The sequence below is a fragment of the Pteropus medius genome, unplaced genomic scaffold (genome assembly GCF_902729225.1).
Source record: "Pteropus medius unplaced genomic scaffold, Ma_sr-lr_union100, whole genome shotgun sequence".
Lineage (NCBI taxonomy): Eukaryota > Metazoa > Chordata > Mammalia > Chiroptera > Pteropodidae > Pteropus > Pteropus medius.
This window is the reverse complement of record NW_024355205.1, coordinates 23,096,938-23,111,592: the sequence shown is the minus strand read 5'-3', so window position 1 is coordinate 23,111,592 and position 14,655 is coordinate 23,096,938. Positions and strand designations below refer to the sequence as shown.

Here is a 14,655-nt window from a genome sequence, read left to right as displayed (position 1 = left end):
TTTATTTTAGTCACTGAATTTTCTCATTTGATTTATGTTGGGGGAAACTACCAAGGGAATAAAAGCTAATATATCCTTTGGCACATTTAGAAGATAATTCAATTAATAATTTCATAGATCCCGTTCTACTGTATGTTCACGCATATGCAGAATCAGCTATGGCAATTAACTAGATTAAGTCCACGTGTCATGGGAATTCTAATGACTACATAGAATACTAAATTAGATATGTTTATTGCCACTTTAACCTTAGTACTGGATGTGCAGTTTCTTCACTAAATTTGAACAACAAAGTTATGCATAAATCTCGGCATATTTTATAAACCTAGACTCATAAGCATCATTTATATTAAGATATGCCTCTATGGCACTTGGCACACACTTAATTTGACCATTATTAGTGATATACATATTACTGATCATAAGAGAAGTTTGATGATAAGGTAATTATTCCTGTTTCTATTATTATTCTTTCTTCCTAATATCTCTCCTTTTTAGATCATACATGCAAATACTAATAAAAGTATTTTACTACCTATGACTATTTTGTCCTCTATTATTGCTTTACATATTGAATTTTCCATAAATAGCTACAGCATTTTAAAGACTATAGTATTATCATTATGCACAATTTTACATATAAATCTAGGAAGCAAAGCTTAAGTGAATCTTTCATAAAAATGTATGACTTATCAAAAGATGATTGGTCATAGAACTACAACAGTGTTAAAGTTGAATATCAATAATGATAAATTAGTAAATCAGATTTACCAGTAGCACATTGTATAACTTATGTAATTTGTGCTTAATGATGTCAAATAACTTTAGAATATGTTACTACTATTAAAATAAAAAAAAAAAACCTCAATCAAGTAAAATGTTAAATTTTTATCTACTCATTTAATTTGATGTCTATGTAGATAATTTTACATGTGGCAAAAACTGCTCCACAAATTTAATTCATTTCTTAAATTTCGCAGGTATATCAAAACTTGATGACCTAAAAAAAAAATCAAAAGCCAACTAAAACACTTCCATCTTAAAGTGGCTGTGCATCTAGAATGTTGTTTACATACATAAGGGAATGTCTGGATCACAGTTAATAGAAAACAAACAACAAAACTCTCACTATTGTCACCTGCATAATAACAATAACAATAACAAATTAGAAATAATAATGACAATACTAACATGGCACTATGTCCTGTGATTAAATTTAATCACAATTATATTACATTAGGCATTATTATCATCATCATTTTACCTTTATATTTATCACTTCTTAAATGAAAGGCTGAAATGTAGGGAATTGTGCAACCACTTCCACCTCCCTTTAAGTCTCTTGAATGAAAACTGATAACAAATTGTCAATATTTATAAGTTTCAAATAACCATAAAATTATTCATTAGGACTTCAACCACAATTTCTATCTGCTTAACTACTTTTAATGTTGACATATTTTATTTTTAATAGGTATTAGAATACTTTTTAATTTAAAGAGGTGATAAACTATCATCAAAATTTAATTATTTTTACATAGTAGAGCAAAATTATTGGAGCCACATGGAGTAAAAAAAAAAGGAATTCAAGTTATGATTGGAAATGAATCATACATAATACATTTTCAGAACACTGTATCATAGTAAACAAAAAAAAGAATATATAGCTTCTCCTAAAATTATAGCTTATTGACATGGGTCACCCCTTTTAGAATTTTTTGGGAGCTAAAAATGTCTACTCTTTATATTCGTTTCCCCAGATGAACATACTGCTGAGCATATACTAAACATTAATAAATATGAATTCAATGAATGAATTTGGCAATAAATATCAAGCAGCAAATATTCATTTGAAAGCTGTCCCAACAGAAGGGGAGTACGGTACCCTGCAGGATTGACGTTAGGCTTAACCACATGACTTTTGGGAGGTGACATGAGCAAACATCTAAAGTTTGCTTATTGGGCTTGTTCTCTTGTGCTTCTGCCACCACCATGAAATGGTTTTCTCCCTATGGTTACCACTTTCTCAGACTAGTCCCAAGTGTTGCTGGACCCACAGCCTGGAGGTAAGCCTTGCTGCTTGAAGCAGAGCTCCCCATTCAAGGTCTGCCTGGGTCAGCCAATTTCAGTTGAGCCTGAGAATTATTTTTGCATGCCACAGAGTTTTAGGGTGTTTATTATATATAATTACCATGTCATTAGCTGATGACATAATAAAATGCTTTATTTTTTTTTCTCCTTAGTCTTTGACACTGTTTCCCATATTATATGTATTTTGCTACTTTGTTTTATTTATTATTGGTTTTTCATGCTAGAATGTAAAGTCCATAAAGTCAGCTGTTTCTGCTTGCTTTATTCAATTCTATATACTCGACACTTGGAAAAGTGCTTGGTATGTAGTACATGCCTAATAAATATTGTTCAATAAAAAAATGTAATTAATATACTAACTTAAATTTATGAAATCATGGGTTTAGACCCATCTCTTCCTCTTTACAAATAAGGAAATTGAAGCTTGGATACTTTAAATAACTTGAGCTATGTCCTAGGATTAGATCCAGCAGATTTATTAAAATCTAAGGATAGCTGCTGCTAATGCTATGATTTTTTTTATATTATTTTAGTAAAGCCCAATATATTAGAAAACTTCTATCTAGTTTAAATCATCATAAACTATGAGCTAGCTGACATCAGTGGGTAGATATCAACAATACATAGATGATATTAGGAAAAACTAGTCTTGGCCTCTGTTCCACTGAAATCAGCTAATATAATTCAGAGGATTTAAGAATTTATGGGCCACACAGTTATGGTTGATTGGATTAAGATTAGATGAGGTCATAAGGTGGAGCTCTAGTGAACAGGATCAGTGCCTTTATAAGAGTCAAGAGAAAGTTTTGTTTATTCTGTTCTCCATAATATAAGGATAGTACTAGAAGACAGCAGTCAGTCTGTAACCAGAAAAGGCTCTCTCTCAGCAGAACCTGACTATGCTGGCTCCCTGACTTCCAGGCTCTAGAAAAGTGAGAAAATAATTACTGTTGTTCATAAGCTCCCCAGTCTATGGTACTTTGTTACAGCAGCTGGAACAGACTTAAGAGGTGGTGTGCAGTCTGCCATAAGGTTATAGAGGATCTTTCGGAATCTTGAAGATGACAATACTCGGTGAAGTCAGTAAAGGCCTGATAGGATGCGATCTCAGATGTGATTTCAGTGGGCAACCTCACCCTGTGAAATTTTACACTAGTTCAATGTGTGAGGTGGTCTTCTCTATCAAATCCATAAGGCTCTCTGCTATGGACTGAACGTTGGAGTCCTTCTTCCCCCAGTTCTTTCTTATGTTGCAGCCTCAATGAGATGATATCTGGAGGTGAGGGCTTTGGGAGGTAATGAGCTTTAGATGAATTCATAAGGGTAGAACCTGCATGATGGAATTCATGTCCTTAAAGAAAGTAAGAGACAAGAGGTGTCTCCTTTTCTGTGTGCATGTACCAAGGAAAGGACATGTGCAAACATAACCAGCAAAAGGGTCCTCTTCAAGAACCTCACTATGCTGCCATCCGATCTTGAACTTCTAGTCTCTAGGACCATGAGAAATAAATGCCTGTGTTTAAGTCTATGGTATTTCATTATAGCAGCCCGAACTAAGATGGTCACTGTGCTAGTGAGAACTGAGGTTCTCATTCCAGAGAAAGGCTGAAAGTTGTGATAAACTGAAGGTAGGGATTGATATTTCTGGAATTTAGTTAAGCAGGTATCAAAAGACAGAGATAAATTTAGTAATTACACAAAATAACTACATTTATTTAAGTGTTTGTATGTGTTTGTTAATTTGTAAGGTTTATTTCTCAAGGCTTAGATATTTCTTACTAGTCCTTAAAAACTTTTCATCATCATAATTTCTGAAATATGTTTTAACAACAACATTGATCTGAATCAAATTATATCTGTCAGGTTTAGACAAAAATGTGATGAAACTAGAATAATTGATAGTATCTGTGCGTGTGAGGAATGTGATATTTCAAATTTTCCCAGGGGGCTCATGTAAAGTTTGGGTTAAAAAATACAGCTGAGAAATAAAATATTTTCTACTTTTCTGTTTTAATATACTGTTCTTATTTGTTAGATGTAGAGAAAAGCTTTGAATTTTTCTCAGATACTGTCCTTGAAATTATCATACTAGATATAAAACCTAATTAGCTGCTGGCATTAGAACCAATTTATTTCTTCAAATGAGCCATCTTCTTTAAAGTTTAAACAGATTAAATGTATTATGGTGAGTGCAAAAGATAGGGTCATAAGACAAGATTTTAATCACAAGTATAAAATATGTGCCTGCTATGGCCAAGGAACTTTTCTATTTAAATGTTTATTGAGATAATTTTTTTTAAATGTTAAAATCATGTTTGCATCTTATTTACCTCATGCAGCCCCTGATGCTACTAGAATCACTGTTATGCTGAGAAATTGGAAAACTTGAGGAAATCTGTATGTGATAGAGAAAAGATTTATTAATTCTAAGCAATGCTGGTAAATATGGAATAACATGAATTCGTGTTTTAAGATTAATTAATATCTCTATACCCTTACAACTTTTCTGACATTGCTAACAACATTTATACCACAAGAGAAAATGCATTTAAACATTGCTATTATATCTAACAAGAAATAAAAACAGGTGCAGAGAGCTTCATGAGAAAAAAATGTAAATGAAAATTCAGTATTTCTTAGCATGCATTGTTACCGCGTAACTGTTAAATTAAATTTATCATATAAAATAATTAAGTCTAGTTAATAGGTAATATGTAATGAGTACCTAGTCACAAAACTTAATAATATTCTAAATGTAATCAAACATACAATGTAATTGGTGCTTATTTCATTAAAGCACATATCCCATGCCTGTTATCTCCATTGTTTTATAAATTAGAACTTTAGTTCAACTCATGCTTTGTGGTAAGGGTAATGCCTTTGAAAGGGTGAAAATTAACTGGCAGGATGCCAAGGAATCTGTGTAAGATGAAATACAAAAGAGGCTTTGAATGAAAAAACGGTTTAATATTCTAAATACCTTAAGTTTAGTGATATTAAAGTAAATGTGGTCGGTATCAAATTATAAATGATTTGATTCTTTTTGACTCATTCTTAGCAATATTATACTGCAAGTGCTTGAATCAGGAAGTGAAGACTGTTCTAGTAAGTTTTTTGTGACATTGTATAATATCTTTGCAATTTTCATAGTTTCTATACTGTTTTGATTCAAAGATGCAGAATAAAAATATTTTTTCCATTTCTTACATGTTTATTTACAACAACTTCTCATGGTGTTACATGTAAGATACTGAAAGTTTTAATACTATTATAAATTTTTTCACTCAATAAAATACCTTATCTTACAACAACACAGGCAGTAATCACCAAGATATAAGCTTGTTAAAACACTTTCAGTACTAATCATAGTTATTAGGTTGCAACAACCAACCAAAATTTCTACTAGTCTTTCTGTTAGAAAAGTATGACATTAATTACAAAAAGTAGTATTGTAGACATAAAAAAAGTTCCAACTTTTGTAATACAATTGCACTAATTTACAAGGAAGATATCCAAAAGAGAAGAGCAGGCTGTGATTTAAATTATGTGCATTGTTACATATTCCAAATAATTATTTAACTCCATTCCCCCAAATAATACTAACTATAGACAAATGATAACATTGAGACATTTTTTCTATTTCTATCACATGAATAGAATCTAAACTTCAGTAATTAGTGAAATTAAGATGAATGATTATGTTACTTTCCACTTAAGTATAAATTCTTCTTATATTTATATAAATTATCATAAGTGAATTTTATACCATTATATTCACCTATCAACATTTTTATGTGATTCAGTTTTAATAAATTATAGTAAGTACCTAGAAGGTAATAATCTCAAATATGTACAATAGAGAAGATGTAAGACAAATATATGGGTGAATTAATATCATTCTATGGGTAAATTTTATTCTTAAATGCAGTATAAGGCTGGGATATTGAGCTAGACTCCCAACATAATTTACTATTGTCTTGAAATTCATTAGTAAATTTAATTGTGAAATATAGAGAATTCTAATTGACATATATGAAGAAATACTATAGGAATCTAGATTAATCATAAAAGAAGCTAGCCTTCAAGAGATTCTCAAGCAATTCATACTGTATATTTAAAAGATATTCATCCAGGGAGAAAACAAGAGGATATAGCTTAAATAGAGCATTTATGTGTAGAGTAGATCCATAAGAGAATCTCCTTTTTGGGATATTTAAAAAAAAAGAAGAAGAAAATATGTCAATGAAACAAATGATTAAATTTTGATACTGTATTTGTTAATCTTAAAATATAAAACATTTTCTTTTGCTTTACATGAAATTTAGTCTATATTAAAAAAAACTAACCCTTTATAGGTAAAGGATACTATTAAGAAATCTGAACATTTAACTGTAAACCTCAGCAAACGCTATTCTATATTTCAACTTAAAATGACTTACATATTTAGAACTTACTACACTTTCCAGGTTGGTTATAGATAAAAATGTCAAATTATAAAAAATTGACTACATAAGATTGATCACTGAAAGGAAAAATCAAAAATGTATCTTCTTTTTAGGACTTTGCATTTTAAACAATCTTTTGATTGGTATGATAATTTATTTAAGGACATATGACTTAAAAAATAAAAAATAAAATTCAAGAAAAATGAAGGAAAGAAATAAATTAAAAACTGATAAAAATGAAAACTAAGACATTTATGTTCTTGGTTCCAAGAACTAAGGAAACCAAATGTTTATGATTTAAAGTTGCATTAATAAATAGTATATATATGTATCTATACCTATCTACATATATTAAAGATGTTATTATATATTATATTGTGTGTATATATATATATAATATATATGTACTTGTGTCCATAATATAATATAGATGTATTTTTTTCCATAATGTGTTATCTCTAGAAATAACATAATCAAACAAAAATAACAACAGAAACAAAAATAATAACAAAAATTCCCTAAGGCTTCTGTAGAGTATATAAAATCAAGGTAGTTGTGGAGGAGGCTCTATTAGAGGAGCTTCAAAGTAATTCCAGAGCTAAAATTTTTCCGTAAGTACAGAGGTATCTTGGAAAGAAGTCAATAGAGGATCAATAGTATAGGATAATCCCAGATAGGAGTCAGAGGAAGAAATTCCATAATTATGTGTATAAAACCACAGAAATCTCAGCTTGAGTCCTGATCCTCGCATGCTTAGGACGGATACAAACTTGCACATTAAAATCTTTAGAAGTCAACTGAGATTTGAATCACTGCTCACAGGAGGCAACACAGAATTTACGGGTGATTATCTGCTTAAAAACACTTTTTCCAAATGGGTGTCAAATTATCTAAAGTTTCCACAGCATAATATTTACAGTATCCAACACAAAAATCAACATTTCTTGATATTTAATGAGCCAAGAGAATGATCAATTCTAACAGCAAAGGACAATCAACATATGCACATCCCAAGATGGACCACAAGTTGAATCTATCAGATATAGATGTCAGAGCAAGTATTTTAACTATGTTCCATTACATAAAGGAAAACATACATAAAATGAATGAAAATGAAAGAAAATGTCAGCAGATAAACAGAAAATATAAAACAAAACTAAACAAAACAAAATCAAGAATTTAGAACAAAAACAATACCTCAAATAAAACAAAAAACTCATTGGATGGGCTTAGTAGCAGAGAGGGAATGATGGTGTTGAGTCAGTTAACTTGAAGAAAAAAATCAGTAGAAATTACCTAATCTGAAGAACAGTGAGTGGCATGCAAGGAATCCATGATTCAAATTATAATGGATTTCTCATCAGAAACCAAGGAAACTAGAAAACAATAAAACCAATCTTCATAGAATGTCAACCCAGAATTCTTTCCAGGAAAAAAAAAAAAGTCCTTCAGAATAAAGGAGGGGGAAAATATGTTAATATGAAAAAAATAATAATAATAGAATCTATCCCAAACATATATTCTCTATAATAAATGGAGAAGAAATTTCTTTAAGCAGAGAGAACTTTGCATCTATAAGGATGAAGGAAGAGCAAGAACAAAAAAAGTACCAGGTAATAGATATGTAAATAAAATATATTCTTTTCTCTTCAGTTCCTTGAAATATTTATGACTTTAAAACAAACATCATATTTTTTGTGAGATTTCAATGAATGTATTATATATGAAATCAATAATTAGAAGATCAGTGGGGGGCAGGTATAAAAGGACCTATATAGTTGCAAGGTTTCTACATTTAGTTTAAAGTATTAACTCTATTTAGACTGTTAAAAGTTAGCTTTGTATATTACAATCCCTATAAAACCACTTAAGCAAATCAATACAAAAACTAAGTAAAAACCTAAGACATATTGTCAATATATAAATTAAAATAAAATGTTAAAATTTTTAAATAACTCGAAAGACAAAAAAAAATGGAAACAGAACATGAAAAAACAGAGGGAAAAAGCAGAAAAATAAAATCGTAGATATTAATGAAACTATATTAACAACTACATTAAATTTAATAGTCTTCTAAACCAGTGCTTGGCATACTATGCCTTGGGCAAAATATAGCCTAAGAACCTCTTATATTTATGTTTATGGTTAAGAATGGTTCTTATATTTTTTTGTTGTTGTTGTTTGCAAGAGAAAAAAATGTGAAAAGCCTTTAAAATGGTTGTAAAAAAGACCAAAATCTAAAATATTTATTATCTGACCCATTTATTGATGACTATTGGTTTAAACACTCTAATTATAAGGTAGAGATTGATAGAGTGAATGAAAAGGCAATATTCTATCATATACTGCCTAAAAAGACACCTTTTAATTTCACATAAAGAAACAAGGGAAAGTAAATGAGTAGAAAAAGGTGTACATGTCCTGTTGATGATAGCCATTCTAACAGGTGTGAGGTGGTATCTCATTGTGGTTTTGATTTGCATTTCTCTAATAGTTAGTGAAATTGAGCATATTTTCATATGTCTGTTTTCCATTTGTATGTCTTTAGAGAAATGTCTGTTCAGGTCCTCTGCCCATTTTTAAATTGGACTGTTTTTTGTTGTTGAGTTGTATGTGTTCTTTGTATATTTTGGATATTAGCCCCTTATCAGAGGCATTATTTGCAAATATCTTCTCCCTTTCAGTTGGTTACCAGAGGGAAAGGGGGAAGGAGGGAGAGAGAGAAAGGTAAAGCAGTTCAAATATATGGTGACGGAAGGAAATGTAACTTTGGGTGGTGAACACAATGCTATATACATATGATGTATTATTGAACTGTACACTTGAAACCTATATAATTTTATTAACAAATGCCACCTCAATAAATTTAATAAAAAAGGAATACAAATAGTATTCATAAGATAGTTTGAGTAGCTATTTGAATGTTAGATAAAATATATTAAACTCAAAGAGATTAGTAGAGAAAATAAAAGAAATACTCTATGAGAAAGATATAATGGGAGAGAGAATAACAACCTCCCCATATATACACATCGTAGTTTCCAGAACCTGTCACCGTGTTACTGTACATGGCAAAGGGACTATGTAACTATAATTAAGGTAAGAGTGTTGATTTGAGAAGATTATTCTGGATTATCCAGTGTGGGTCCAATTTAATGGCAGGTGAGTCAGAGAAATAGAAGATGTGAGTAAGGGAGCAAATCAGAGTGACGTGACATGAGAGAGACTCCATCTATCACTGCTGGCTTTGAAGACAAAAGCGGACAATGAGTCAAGGAATGTGGGCAGATTCTAGAAGCTGAAAAAGACAAAAAAACAGAATCTGCCCTAGCGCCTCCACACACACAAAAAAACAACAACAACACAGACCTACAGACACTAGAATTTATCCCAGTGAGAAACATTTTGGATCTCTGACCTCTAGAACTGAAAGATATTTTTGTTTTTTACAGCAATTAAGTCCATGGTTATTAGTTATAGTAGCAATAGAAAACTAATACAGTATACAAACTATAAAATATGTATTGCCTCACTGAGTCTCAAAATACATAATGTAAAAACCAATGGGTTTAAAAGAAGAGAAAAAAGTTCACAATTTTGGTAGAGGATTTTAACACCTTTCATTCAGATAGAACAGCTATACAAAAAAAAAAAAATTTCGTAAAGACATAGAAGATTTAAAAAACACTGTCACCCACCTTGATCTAACTGATATTTAGAGAACACAAGGTCCTGTGACTGCAGAAGACATATGCTTTTCAAGTATACCTTGTGTATTCACCAAGATAGATTATATGTTGGGACATAAAACAAATCTCAATAAATATAAAAAAATCAAAATCATACAGCAGGTATTTCCTAAGCATGATTGAATTAAATCAGAAGTAAATAATAGCAAAATATTCCAGAAAAATACTAAATATCAGAAAGCCAAACATATCCTTATAAATTACTAGGGAGCAATGATAAAATACAAGGGAAATTTAAAAAAAAAAATTCAACTTAACAACGACAAAAATACAACGTATTATAATTTGTGAAATGCAGTTAAAGTACCGCTTAGTGAGAAATTTAGAGCTTTATATGGTTATATGAGACAATAAGAAATATTTAAAATAAATGATCTAATATCCCACCCTAAAAATTTATAAACAGAGAGCAAAGCAAAACCAAACTATGTAGAAAAAAATAGAAACAATAAAGTTAAAACCAAAATCAACAAACTAGAAAGCAGATATATGATAGAGAATGTAAATTAGTAAAACCAAAACTAATGCTTTGTAAAGATTAACAATGTTAGAAAAACCCTTAGCTAGAAGTCTTTTTAATAAATAGTGTTGAATGATTTAAATATATCTATGTTAAAATAACATATATTGACACCATAAAAATAAACTCAAAATGAATCACTGACCTTAATGCAAACTTTAAATCAACAAAACATTTAAAAGAAAGCCTAGACATAAATTATTTAATTTGTCTTTTCATTTGTTTTGACAAGCAGTTAGTTAATATATAAAATAATATGGATTATTTGTGTCTGTTCTTGAGAAAATATTTGCTTTCTAGAGGCATCCTCAATAAGATAATGTACCTTCTTTTACAGTTACCATCATATTCTATCAATATTAATGTACTAGACATTCTCCAATAGAAACATTTTGTCAATAAGAGTATTTTATACATTCCCTCTAAGACAGATATGTCCTTTCAAGTATCAGCGAACCTCCAGCATTGATGATTCCTGAATATTTATTGAGAATAATGTTAAATTTCTTCTTTTTTCAAGCACATATACACTACACTATTCTAAAATCATGCAATAACTTAAGGTGGACTGTGCAGGTTTTATTTACATTAGTCTTCATACTTCCCAAATCCCACAGTTATAAAACATTTTGTGATATTTAACAACTCTCCTTGTCATAGTCCCTACTTTCAGATATTAAACACTATTCTGATAAAATATAAATGCTAATATATTTAACCATTTTAAAAATACTATGTCATATCTTATGAGGATGGCATATAACTTAACAAAATAACTTGAAATAAGAAATGAAAATTCTCACTTCTTATGTGGATCACAGAACCAATAATATCATAATAAGTAGATAGATATCTAAGTAGATGATGACCAATTATTGCTAACTAATAATAATAATTAATAATATAGTTCAGCCGACGTGGTGTTTTATGTTAAACGTTGCAAAAAAGCACACAATTTCCATGGTAAGCAATATCAAGACCATTAAATATGTGAAATGTCCCATAACATCCACTAGATGTCTCCAATAACTGACTTTGAAGGGTTGCATTCTTTCTAAAGCTGTGCATTAAATGAAACATGAACCACATATGTATTTTACCTTCCTACAAAAATTCCTAGTTTTCAAAGCAGAAAAAGTTGATTTGATAAACGTACAAAATGAAAATAACTTACATTCAATATCAAGGTACATGCTCTTTTGGTGCCCTCCAATTCTGCTTGCAGCTTCACAGTCGTATCTCCCTGAGTCTGACAACTTCACATCTCTGATGTGCAGGGATGAGCGTCCATGCTGCCCTTTGACTTCGACACGACCGTCTGGGCTCTGTTGGCATTGATTCAGGAAAAAGAAAGATTTTATGTTTGTTTTGTGTAAAATGACCAAACGTATAGCATTTGTGATATACATAGGAAACAAAAATAAACTCTTAACCTGCATTCAAATTTTTTTCAAAAGAGCAGCGTTTCTATATTTATGATTTACAGTTTCTAGTTTATCCATTTTACCTGTCCACTTCTAACAGGGACATGTAGTAAACACTTAAGCACATGTTTTATCAACCTCTGTTATTTATTATGCTCTTTGCCTCTTAGAAAGCTTGTATGTTCTTCCAGGAAGAGTTTTGCTGGCTTCCAATTACGTTCTTTGCAAATGTAACAAAACAACAGCGATGCCTATTCAACTCTGCCTTAAACCTACCAATGAAAACAACATTCCTGCAGCATTTAGTTTCATATTCAACCATGTAAGGAAACTGTATCAAGATTTATAAAAATTAAAGCCTTTAAAAGGAATTTATAGTTTTCATTTTTGAATAAATAAAACAGTACTGCTCATAAGCATAATTGGTGCTAGATGCATCATAGATAAATTATTAAAACATAGCACTATCTAACTCATTCTTAGGAAGTCAATGGAAACAATATAAAGATGCTTAATCACTTACTCCATGAATAGAGGAACTGCTTATAACACAAGCCTAGCCTATAGATTATATTTCAAATAAGAATTCTTGTGTGCAACATAATTAGCATACCTAGAATTATTTTCTTAAATACCTTTATAGCATACATATTAAAACAGAGATAGTTTATTCATTGAATTTTACTTCATGCAATCAGGAAATATACTGAACGAAACGTACTTTACTATTACTGAATCAATTTTTTTTCAGTATTTGAGGTTTTAGTGCCTCTTAAAATATTTTATGCCATACATTTATTTTGAAATATAACTTACATTCAATATCAAGGTACATGCTCTTTTGCATGCTATTATGTAACCAAATAATGGTTGTTTGATTTTCTATATGACTGAAATTCAATTAAATTTTAATATATGTGTGCACTCTGTATATAAAAATTTGGTGTTTGATTATTTCCCTTCATTAATGTAAAAAGACAATTTTAAAGCTACTTTTCATGAAGTTGATTGGAGTACAATATGATTACTATTTTGCTTTTCAATTTTATATAGACATGCAATTATTATGTAATCATCACTAATAATTTATTTACTATCAGAAAAATGGTCTTCAAAAACAAAGAAACAAACAAAAACATACTATGGATGTATTATGCAAGTTAGATAAAGATTTTTAGGCTGAACATATGTTCCCCACTTCCAGCATTGCTAAAAAAATAAAATAAAATAGTAAGATGAGGTTTTCAAACAGAAGGGCATTCTCTTCTGCCAATTTTTTAAGATGTTCAACTGCCAAACCCATTTACTTAATTGGGAGAAAAGAAAATAAAAGACAGAAAATTCACAAAAGTTACAATCAGAATGAGTAAAATGGCCAATTTGTTATACAGGTAACTAAGTTTCAGTAACTACCTGGATATTCTTTCATCCTTACCTCACTGCACTCTGTTCATCACTGGACCCTATTGAAGCAGCTTTCTTTCCTATGTGCTGACTTCACTTGGCTTTTAGACATGCACACTTTCTGGTTTTTCTCCATTTCCCCCCTCTGTGGACTCCTTGGTCTCAGTTGCAGTCTCCTGTCTCCCTGGAGGCCCCTGTATTCTGCGTGGACTCTGGTCTCTTTTCAGATGATTTATTCTGCTTAGGTGCTCTCATCCCTGTCCACATTTACGCAGATGACCTTTAGTCACTCTTTTTCTCGCCAGGTTCTCCCTTTCCCTGGAGCTTTGGAACCAGGTACCTCGCTTGCAGGGCACATCCCTTTGATCTGTATCTCAATCCTGCATGTCCAGACCTTAATGCATCAGCCCCTCACCTGGTATTACTTGCTTTATTTCTATGGTCTTTATTTCAATGGATGCTACTAATGCTTTTCCATGCCCCATGCTATACCTGTCCTCAGTTTTGGATTCATTTCTGAATCTTTATCTATTTATATTCCAAATAATGAGAAGTCTTAGTTTATCATCTTGTTCTACATTATTATTTCCAGTTTTCAACAACTGTGTTTCAAAAGACCTCTCTGCTTGCTGTCTGTGTCTCCTGTACACAGTCTTAGTTTGTGCTGCTGAGCTGGAAGGATATTGGCAGGCGTCTCTGGATTTCAGAGAGAACAATCACAGGCTGAATGTGACCGAAAAAGACTCCCTGACTCTGCAAAAGCCACCAACATTATGTTATTTCCTATGTTTCTCTTGCAAAAAAATCATTCCAGCTGCAGAAATTATTCCTTGTGCAGCTAAGAATATGTTTCTTTAAAAGCAAACTTTTAATTCTCATAACAGCTTTATGAAAGTTTCACATCCCCTGTGCTCTATAATCATAAATAACATTGTATTCTCTCCCGAATAAAACCCCAACCCCTCAGCCTGACGTTTAAGGACTTCCATATGGCAGCACTTTTCTGCCTAAGCACACTTTAC

General features: G+C 31.0%; 1 protein-coding gene across 2 annotated transcripts in view; it reads right to left on the bottom strand.

Moving 5' to 3' along the window:
- Window positions 1-14,655, bottom strand: part of NCAM2 (neural cell adhesion molecule 2) — a 407,496-nt gene that overhangs the window by 96,155 nt on the left and 296,686 nt on the right. For both annotated transcript variants that reach the window (XM_039857416.1, XM_039857415.1), the window contains exon 9: window positions 11,980-12,130. In XM_039857416.1, coding sequence (XP_039713350.1) covers window positions 11,980-12,130 — 151 coding nt within the window. The remainder of the gene's footprint in view (window positions 1-11,979; window positions 12,131-14,655) is intronic.